This window comes from Citrus clementina, unplaced genomic scaffold (genome assembly GCF_000493195.1).
Source record: "Citrus clementina cultivar Clemenules unplaced genomic scaffold, Citrus_clementina_v1.0 scaffold_4, whole genome shotgun sequence".
NCBI lineage: Eukaryota > Viridiplantae > Streptophyta > Magnoliopsida > Sapindales > Rutaceae > Citrus > Citrus x clementina.
The window spans coordinates 19,232,186-19,243,140 of NW_006262274.1; the positions used below are offsets into that span (position 1 = coordinate 19,232,186).

General features: G+C 35.6%; 1 protein-coding gene across 1 annotated transcript; it reads left to right on the forward strand.

The window, feature by feature from the left end:
- Window positions 1-166: 166 nt before the first annotated feature.
- Window positions 167-8,011, forward strand: LOC18044223 (probable protein arginine N-methyltransferase 6). Its single transcript, XM_006437591.2, has 13 exons — window positions 167-598; window positions 1,100-1,165; window positions 1,378-1,446; window positions 2,400-2,435; window positions 3,504-3,569; window positions 3,780-3,848; window positions 3,999-4,076; window positions 4,413-4,491; window positions 4,756-4,850; window positions 5,674-5,758; window positions 6,279-6,484; window positions 7,231-7,349; window positions 7,459-8,011. Exons 1-13 carry the CDS (start codon window positions 323-325, stop codon window positions 7,499-7,501), a joined length of 1,287 nt encoding a protein of 428 aa, XP_006437654.1. The 5' UTR covers window positions 167-322; the 3' UTR covers window positions 7,502-8,011.
- The last annotated feature ends 2,944 nt before the right edge of the window (window positions 8,012-10,955 follow it).

Here is a 10,955-nt window from a genome sequence, read left to right on the forward strand (position 1 = left end):
CAAATCCTGTAGATACCGTAACTGAATAGCTTTGCACCGTATGGTTGAAAGCAAATAAATAAACAAATAACCGCTATTTGACAACATATCATTAGCAAGTGGCAAGATTATATAAGTTCTATCATGCCAACAAACGGCATCGTTTAGTTACCTCTAATTGAAAACTCTCAAAACAAATCCCTCAAACGACATCGTTTGAACTATCTTTCTCTGACCATCCTCCGTCTTCGTTATTCAGTCCTTTAAGTTCCCCGTCTAGGTTCCGCCACTACCACTACTACCAGCACCCGAAAAAACAGTACAAATTAGCAAAAGTAATACAATGTACTCGAGCATAGGATACAGCAACGGACACCATCACCACCACCAGCCGCATCAGCAAGAGCGCGAGCGCATGGGTGGAGGATTAACGAGTCACAAAGACCGAGCTAGAAGAGGAGGTCGCAGGTCACGTGACTCGCTTAGGGCTTCCGAGCATCAGCAGCAGCAACAACAGCAACAGCAGAACGATCGCAAACCAGCAACACCTTGTACGGACTTCGACGTCGCCTACTTCCACTCCTACGCTCACGTTGGTATCCACGAAGAAATGATCAAGGTCCCTTCTTTCTTATTCTCTTGTCGTTAGTTGTTGTGTCAATTTTTCATTTTCATTCATGAAATAATTCGTGAAATTTGAAGTGTACTTTTTAATACTAAAGTGAGCATTTGCATATTATGTCGATAACCAAGTGAAATTATGAGACAATGGTTTCTTTGAAGGCACATTATGCCCCTTTTGAACTGGTGACGCAAGGATTTTTAATTCCCTTACTCAGTTAAATTAGACATTGTTTCTTTCATTCATATAATCAAGTTATCCAACAGAAAAGGGCTTATATAATGAATTGTTTATACTCTCAGCCGAACCAAGGCTCTTTTAGACAAATTTGTTTCATTTTTGGGAAATTTTTGTTAATAATTATATCTTTTTTCTTGAATTCAGTGGATTATTACAAAATTTGAGTTTCGGAAATTGTCTTAACATTTACTCTCTTTTAGTTTTTGTAAGTTTGATTCACTGCCTTGGAAGCACCTAACTTTTCTCTGACTTGTACAGGATCGTGTGAGGACAGAAACTTATAGGGCTGCAATTATGCAGAATCAGAGTTTTATTGAAGGCAAAGTAATATTGTTGTTACCGTGGTTTCAGTTATTTTCCTCATAAAAAAGCTTATATTGAGATAGTTTATTGTCTTTTTTTTTTTTTTTAAATGCAGAATCAGAGCTTTATTGTCTACATTTCACTTGATACTTGTATTTTGCACATATTTGAGCAACTGTTTCAGCAAACTATGTTGTGCACCTCCCTACTAATTGATGTGATCATCCGTGCAGGTTGTAGTGGATGTTGGCTGTGGCACAGGCATTCTTTCTATATTTTGTGCTCAGGCTGGTGCAAAACGGGTATATATTCTTTAAAATGCACATAGATATTTTAAAAAAATTGTTTTAGCTTTGAAGCCAATCATTTTGCTAGTCCATGCTCTTGTCAGTTGAAAATAATTGTAGGGCCCTAATGGAATTGATGTACTGTAGCTTTTAATCTACAGTCGCTGTGAAATGAAATCACTAACTGCTAACTAAAAGTGGAATAAAATCACTAACTACTAAGTTAAAAGTGGGTAGGTGAACAGTAAACACAACTGTCAAGTAAAAAGTAATTGTGCTTTCCAAAATTATTAATGTGAATCAGCCGTGGAGTAAAATCAGATTAAATTAGAAACAAAGCTGAAACACAACTGTCAAGTAAAAAGTAATTGTGCTTTCCAAAATTATTAATGTGAATCAGCCATGGAGTAAAATCAGATTAAATTAGAAACAAAGCTGAAAGTGTTTATCAAACACTTCTGCTGATGCATTTTGAAAATTCAGCTGAAACACCGCAGTTACAGACGGGCCTATACGATGTTTGTCCAAAGAACACAAGTTTATGGTGCACATAGTTTCCATGCCATTCTCTTTAAATACATATGAGGACTGCACTTCAACGTATATGCTAGTTCATATAGTGTAAATCTTTTATAATTGATCAATTAACTTGCTGCATTCAACATGCTTTTTTTTGAACTTTTGATATAACTTTTATTCCGTTAAACACTATTCGAGGTATTGGAAAATGTTATATTACTCTTTCAAACAATATATAGTTTAGTTGCTTAATTGTAGATTAAAAATTAATTCTTTCCTTTGCAGCAGAAATTTGGGGTAACAATTTGGGTATAACAATATACCCAAATATCTTTTACTGTTCAATGGATTCAATTGAATCCTCTCACCATTTAATCTTGTTTTTGTTATAGTTTAGATTATACTTAATAGGTTTTTTAATGTGTATGGTCTTGTTGTTGTGTTGCCAGGTGTATGCAGTGGATGCAAGTGATATTGCAGTGCAGGTACTTTGTTCCTGTAATGCTTTTTTTTTGGGCATACATGCTGCATTTTGTTTCAGCTATCTAATTTAAACAATGTAGTCATGAGAAGTGTGTAAATATTCTGTGCGCTTGTTGGCTATGGAACCTTGGTAGCATTTTGTGAACTATTTCTTGATAGATTATTCCAGGAATTATAGTAAAAAAAGAAGTTAATGGTTTCTTTTAAAAAAAGAGCTAATGTAGATTAGTTTTATTATTTAAAATATTGGTTTGGAGGAATGATAATATCAGCTTTATCTTGTGTGCCAAAGAATGGGATCAAACTAATTTCATTTTGTTATCAAATGTCCGGGTTATTTGTGCTCAAATTATCTAATAATTCCCTTTGGGATTAGTGTTCTAAAATCCTTCATCATCACCATACAACTTTATTTATTTGAGCATTCTTCCAGCAAGGCAAACCAAGGAATCTTTCAGTTATAATTAATCAAGTTATCTTAATCAGACTGATTCTTTTTTCTTACTTCCCCAAGAACGATTCCCCTTCTTCATAAAAGATTACTTGTCAGTGTTTTCTACATATGTTTTGGAAATTTTGGTTCACACTCACTTTTTACCAGGGCATTACAGGGATGGCTTAATTGCTTATGATTTGCTCTAGTTAATTTTGTGTTAAGAGTGAGTTCTTTACATGACCTGGTTGTTTCTTGACCAATATTGCTAAATTTTTTTTTTCCCTAACACTTTTGGTACTTCCCTAATGAATCATTTGAGACTTTGGCCCTTTCTCATTGCTGGTTCACAGAATAAAGTTTCTGCTCATTTAAGTAGGATTAGACCATCTAGCCTATGTGGATATTCTGGTTCTCTCTATATTTCCCCTTCTCAAATTCCCTCTTCTTCTTCATCCTTTCAGTCTTGATTAATTAACATTTCTTCGAATACTTTCCTTGGATTTATGCTATGTGCTAGTTATGTCTCTACGGAATCCACATTATTGATATGTGTCACTTCTTGTAAGAATGCATTCTCTGTGGGAGTTTGAATCCAAGTGGGGTTTGAAATGACCTTTTTTATTGTTGTGAATAGGCAAATGAAGTCGTGAAGGCAAATAACTTAACTGACAAGGTCATCGTTCTACATGGACGAGTAGAGGTGAGCTTCTGTAGACTGGCTAATATGTTGAATCTCCTGTAAAGAGTTGCCTTCGAGCTTCTATATCTAGGTTTAAGTGATAGATTAATTTTGAAATTCGCTTAAGTTTTGTTTTTTTTCTTAAGAAACCTCAAACTTTCTTATTTCATTCAGTTTTGCTATCTCTGGATAACAGGCATGTTTTAGATCTTAGTATTTTGATTTCTGCAGGATGTTGAAATTGATGAGGAGGTTGATGTTATAATATCTGAGTGGATGGGCTATATGCTTTTGTATGAGGTGATTATTAAAATATTGCATATTTGATTACATATTGAAGTGCTGTTTGTAAGCATGGAACTATAACTGGAACACATCAAGATCCAGGCATAACATTGTAGTTTCCAACTCTAACAGTGGATGCCTCTTTTTTGTGGTTAAATATTGTAGAGTATGCTGGGAAGTGTCATTACTGCCAGAGATCGTTGGCTAAAACGTGGAGGTCTTATTCTTCCTTCATATGCAACGGCATGTGTTCTTTCTTACTCTGCCTTGTAATCAATTTTAATCCCGGTTTGGGAGAGTCATTACCATGGTTATACTTCCAATTTACTTCATTGTTTTCCCTCTCAAGCCAAAATTAGTTTGTTCTGCATTAATAATTGTTGTTTTTTGTAAGTAATAACTCAAATCTATAACCCATAAGCTTAAGCTTATAGGGAGGGTCTGATAGTATTTTGCTCTAATGATTTTTATTTCCTCTTTTTCTCCAGTCTTGTGACAACGTTATTTGGTTGGGGCTCCATTTTATTTGACTGTAGAGTGGATCGTATATTGCTGATTCTTGTTCTTTGCTGCCTGCAGTTGTACATGGCACCAGTTACACACCCTGACAGATACAGCGAAAGCATTGATTTCTGGCGTAATGTTTATGGAATTGATAGTGAGTACTAACATGTAAATTTTACATTCAATTTTCGTCAGTAGATGCGCTCTTGGAACAAAATGTTAATTATATTGATCACTTGTCACACTTATTTGTATGTTTTTTTTTTTTTTTCCTTTGGCTTAGTTCTGGTTTCAACTATGTGAATATTTGAATATTGTCCCATTCTTAAGAGTGTTTGTCTTTTAAAATTTCCTTTTTCAATCAATATTATCTTTGTAGTTACTTGTGATCTAGCAAATGTCATATTATTGGTTGCAGTGTCTGCAATGATGCCACTAGCCAAACAGTGTGCATTTGAGGAACCATCTGTGGAAACAATAACGGGCGAAAACGTTTTGACATGGCCACATGTGGTGAGTCCTCTCGTCTTAAATATATAGTTTCATTTTATTCTAAAGTAAGGGGGGTGGGCAAAGCCCAAATCCATTTTTTGGCCCCCTACCTCTCCTAAAGATTCAGGTGGCCAGCCAAATAAAGTTACTTGATCACCACTTGGCCAAGCAACTAATATTAATGTCTAAACTTGTCTATAAGAAGAAAAGATGAGCTATTCTCGGGGCTTATGTGGGTCATCTAAGATGATTTTTTCTTCCCTGTGGTTAGAAACATTATTAGATATTAAGTTCTAATTGTATACCATAGAAACATTTATGGCCTATAACTGGACTGTGATGTCCCTAAATTTGATGGCCCCCACAAGGAGAAGAGTATTGTTAGATAACCTACTGTATAATTAAGGCTTCAAATTTTTGGACACAAATTAGATGTGCCCTAATATCCATGGTAGCATAATGTTCTTTGTTAGGCTGGGACAAGAGCTGTTGTACAAACTATTGACTTTTACTTTGTATAATTCCCTTCAGGTTTTGAGACAGTATGAAGGGTCATCTGTATCATTTTGACTGTGACAATTTTAGCAGAGTCATGGCTCTTCTAGAATTTCGTATGTGATTGTCAAGAGCTTAGTGAAGTAAAGGGAACTTTAAGTTTGGTGATGTGGTCTTGTGTGCTTTGACCTGAATCAATTCCTTGAGGTTGTGCCTCTAAGGCTGTCTGCTTTAAATGATGCTTAACTTGCTTTATGTGTCGTACAACTCTGATTAAGCATATGGTATTAAAACTTTGAATTTTGTCTGCACTTGCTATGGACAAATTTATAACAATTGCCATTTACAGGTTAAGCATGTAGACTGCTATACCATTCAAATTCATGAGCTAGAATCTATTGCAACAACGTTTAAATTCAAGTCAATGATGCGCGGTACTCTCTTTCACTTATACATCATATACACCACTTTATACCTCTTCATAGTATTTATATTTTGTCAATCCAACCATTGAATCAAAATTTATGTTAATATCTGAAATGCCCGTCAGATATCATACCAAGTGGATACTGATCCATAATCTCACGTTTATGTACAGTAATGAAGTTTTTTTCATTGGAAAAAAAAAATTAAATTCAGTAAGATAGTTCTAGTATCCAATAAACTTGAACTTGGTGCATGTAGTGAATGCCAAGGGCTTCGGCTTCAAATAGTGGTTCGGTCAATTGTTAGTCCTAGGATAAGATATGAAGTGGTATTAGTTAAAGGAAGTTTCTGCTAGTTGTAAGTAGTATAAACTACAAAAGAATCCATTAGACCATTTGGTAGTTTATGGCTTACTTTTGTCTCTATTCTCTATTCTAAACTAAACTCTCTAGGCTTGCTTTTGTTTCAAATCTTTTTTTTTTTTTTTGTTATTCACTTTACATTTCTAAAATTTTTACTTTCTTCCAGCACCACTGCATGGGTTTGCTTTTTGGTTTGATGTTGAATTCAGCACCCCTGCAATATCTCCTGCCAATAACCACATACCACCTGTAGTCGTTGGTTCATCTAACAATCATCCAATGGATGGTTGCCAGAAGAAAAAGCGTGCAAATCCTAATGAAGCACTTGTGTTGTCTACTGCACCTGAGGACCCTCCAACACATTGGCAACAGGTATTGAATAGTTTCACGTTCCAGCAAGAATTTTCATGTCTTGTTTACGTGGTCAGCTCCTTGAAACCTGTTATTAGTCAATAGAACTGTGACAGTAACATAGAAAAAATAAAGTGCACTTGCAAAGTAGGTGCCACATACATAGGAATTGGATATGAGAAAGCTCCCAGTGTCCTTTAGAGATTGTTGACAATCTTGTGGTTCACGATTTTGGTGAATGTATAACACGGTTGCTTACACCATTGATACTACCCTTAGTTATGTGGCAAGTGAAATGAATGATCTCACTGCACCTTTCTCAAGCCAAATGGTGTTTGATGAATGATGTGCACGGTTGTTGAATGACCTAAATGATGATTCAGAGTGCATAATTAAATGTAGATTTTAAAATCCTTAGACATCATTAGCCGATAGATCGGTTACTGCCATGATCGTCTGATGTACCAGCAATAGTAACATTTCCCTTAAAATAATCTCTTCAGTTTAAGCAGCTTGGAAAATTATTTTGCCTATGTCACCTAAAGGCATAGATGACCAACTCAGTGTGCAGTGGATTGGTGACAACACTAGTTGATTGTAATTTGATAATTTAAGAAATCTTGGACAATGATATTGGTATTAAGTTATTGCCAAAAAGAAGTCTGGTCATTTTCTTTGCTCTTTTTTACTACCAGTTTGCTTGGTGTTGAAAACTTGTGGAATGTTTTACATGAAGTTCGTTGTGTGATTGGTTTACTTCTTTGCAGACAATGATCTACTTTTATGATCCAATAGAGGTGGAGCAGGATCAGCTCATTGAAGGCTCTGTAGTACTGTCACAGAGCAAAGAAAATGCTCGATTCATGAATATTCACCTTGAATATGCGTAAGTCATAGCATATATTTGTCAATCCTCATGCTCAATTCTTGATGGTCAAAGTGGATATGGCACAATTTCCTGTTGCTGATCAATGCTGCGATCTTTGTTGTTGCAGTTCAGGGGGTAGATCCTTTGTAAAAGAGTCAGTGATGCGGTGATCCTTGTAAGCATTCTGCTCCTTGTATTCTGTTTGGGTTTCTTACACTGAAAGCTTCGTGAGTCTTGCATGGCTGAACATTCAAACTTTCTTGCCCACAATTACGGGCAGCTGTTTGTGCCCTAATGGACTGCCTCAGTTGACCTTGTGGAGGTGGTGGATCTCGCTATGTTTACTTGGCAAAACCTCGAAAAGGTGAAACATTTTCAGCGAATTATAAATGTAAATGTAGGCGAACCATTTTGGGAATGTTTTATGTGAATGTACTTACGAAAGGAAGTATCAAGTGCTGGGTGAGGTTGTATCTTTTCATATATTATAGGTGCTAGCTGTAGGATGAAAATGTTAGAAGTTTCTTTTAGAGTGAAAAATTGGTTCATTGTGATCGGGTTCAAAGACACTAATTTCAACTTCTGTATGAGTAGTTCAGATTTGTTTCAATGTTGTAACATCATTGTACACAGCCATGATTTCAATCTACCCGTGGACATTTACCCGGTTTTTATAATATATGACCTATTTTTTTCTTTCACGTCTTGTCAAATCTTCTATTTGTATTTTCTTATATTATGTACTTATCAATGTTTGATGCATTAATCATTATCAAAAAGTTTTTCCATAAAAGCAAAGTTTGTGGTGCCCTTACTTTCTTCTGTTTTTGTTTTTCCTACAGACAAAAATAAAACGATCTTACTATGCTAGTTAGTTAGATCAAGAAAATAACGGGAAACTTAGTTTGGCATCTGTCCACTTAAATATTTATTAGATATAATATTCCATCCCATGCAGGTTCTTTGAAACTAAGACCCTAGTGAGGACAATCAAATTTGACAAATTTTGTTCGGAGCTAGGCTTACAATCATTGATCAATCAACTCTGATGCCCTTTTGCCATATCATTGTTTCTGTAATACAGCTTCATATATATTTCTTCTTCGATGATGGACCTGGAAGGTCCGATAACCAATATCATTGACTAATATATTCATTCCATTTCCTAACTCTAATTATTGGTTAAAGAGCTTTCTACTAAAGCTCTGTTACCGACTCGTGATCTGTTATGTTCAAAAACATGTTATTTTCATAGCCAATTAATATTATTGTTTACGCATATGGCAATGTCACTAGTAGTGCAGATCATTAAAGGAAGCTATAAAATTTGTTGCAAACTGTCTATGCGTGGAGAACAAACTTCACGAGTTCTTAAAGCAGAAATTAGTGATGTTTCTTTCGAAAGGTGGGGGGGTACGGACTATTGGCGGTAGTGTTAAACTTATTGTAATTTACTTGATCAAGGTTATGCTTGAAATTTATGAGGAAATTAAAATTATTCAGTCCTTTCTTTTGATCGAATAAAGCTTTGGATTTTCACTCAAGTAATAGATATAAATAAAATAAGGGTTTGGTTTAAATTATTGTTTAATTCATATGCGTTGACATTTACAAGCATGTGAAGCATTTTTTTCTTTTTCTTTTTTTTAAAGGCGAAATGTCATGCACAGAGCTCGCTTTATGCCGTTGTTTACGTGGATTTTCATAATTAATTCTCCAACAAACAGCCTATATTTTGGCAAGAATTTATACTGAAAAGTATACTCATTGTTAAAGCAGGTGTGTACTAAAGAAGAAAGAGCAGGAGCAGGTATTAATGGCTAAGTTTAGGGATAAGATTCTTGCATGGATGCTTGTTGACTCATTTATTCGATCCAAATGTGTACAAAAAATCAAGTTTAACCAAGATTTTCGGTTCGAGATTTGGGAATGCAGTTGCGTTGAATACTTATTGTGAGAGTTTTATCGTTCTAGTAATCTTACCCGGCTCGAGTCTAGATTAGTCTCAGAGTCCAATGTAATGTTCGGATAACAATGGTTTAATAAAAAATAAAAAAAGGTATTCTCTAATTGCAAACCCCAAGTTCGTAATGAAACGCAACCGATGAATAAAAGGAAGTGCAATTGTGTTCTTCTCAAGAGCAACATCCTATCAACTACTATTGCTGGGGATGATAATAATATCTTGTCCTTCCTCTCTTTTGACAACAACAGAGGATCATCATCTGTTGATGACCATGTTTCTGCTGTTGGGAAGATTATTGAGGGTCCCCGTTTTAACGATGGGTTTTCTCACTTCTTTGGTAATTGCCATGGCATTATATGTCTTACTTTCTAATCCCGTGCCGTCACATTAGCTAAGCCAGCTCTCAGGGAGTTCTCTGAGCTCCCTGAAACTCGTTTCCATAATTTGCAAAGTTCAGATATGGAGAGGCCGTGGCCTATTACTCTTTGCTTTGGTTATGATCCCAAATCCAATGGTTGCAAACCCCTCCCATGCCTTGGAGTTTTCGATACTTCCAAATGCAAATTTGCTACTATCAGCATCGAAGAATCCACCTTGAGTACAGATTCCTGGAGAGAACTCTATAATGTATACCTTTTTTTGCAACTCGGATTTGTTTTCTTCCATCATTTCGTTGGCATGAGTGATGATGTTTTCAGAAAGACACGGTCGCCAAATTCTTCCTTTGATGCTAGAAGAGGTTATCAGAAGCTTATGCATTTAAACGAGTCTCTTGCATATTTTTATCTTAATGACCTTTGGAATCAAAAGTTCTTCAAGATATGGGCCATGGATGACTGTGGTTTGAAAGGAACATGGACATTTCAATGCTGCGATTTGCATGAGGAGCCTAGTTTCAGTCACAGGAAATAAGCTTGACATAGGAGAAGACAACTTGACAAATGAAAGTATGCTCTAATATAATCTCATACTGCCAAATATCTCTCAAACGCTGACAGCGAAATCTCTTAACATAGTTGGGCTAAGTAGTGGATTCCCATTTCTATATTGGAAGAACAACGGTAGCTTTTGGAAAGTATTTCTCATCATTTACATATTAGGTTAGATTTTCTCTTATTACTTTTTTCTATCTGCAGCTGCTTCTTTCTAATTACTTTTAAGAAGTTTTTGTATAGGAACCCAATTTCTGTTATAGTTACAAAAGTCAGAAAAGTTTCAGAACTTGGTGAAGTATGATAATTCACAAGCACAAGCCTGGAAAACATAGGCACTTCTTCATCAACATAAAAATCTATTACTTGCTATTTGCTATTTTGCAGGCCAAGTGATCATTGTGGTCCACGCAGTACAAGCGATCACTTAAATAGCGGGATAACAAATTGGAAAAAACTTTAAACAGTTTCAGGGCCTAAGGCCTAAGGCCTAAGCATAAATAGTGGACAGATGCATGTGATCGTCTCCAGCCTTCATTCCCCGCCAAAGCAATTTTTTTCAATTGGACAAAAAACCATTGCTAATTTGCATGATTATCATCAAGAACAATTGAAACATTAATGAAATCTATTTCTGATAAGCACCACACTTGTGCTCTTCAGAACAGAGCATGAGCTTCTCAGGGAAAATGATTACAACCTTAGCATTAACGTACTCAGTCATTA

Bases quoted from the DNA above. Each gene is read 5' to 3' on its own strand.
- LOC18044223 (XM_006437591.2), top strand. From the start codon at position 323: ATGTACTCGAGCATAGGATACAGCAACGGACACCATCACCACCACCAG. The intron at 1,447-2,399 runs GTATATATTCTT...TTGTGTTGCCAG, and splicing joins CTCAGGCTGGTGCAAAACGG to GTGTATGCAGTGGATGCAAG. The intron at 3,849-3,998 runs GTGATTATTAAA...TAAATATTGTAG, and splicing joins GCTATATGCTTTTGTATGAG to AGTATGCTGGGAAGTGTCAT.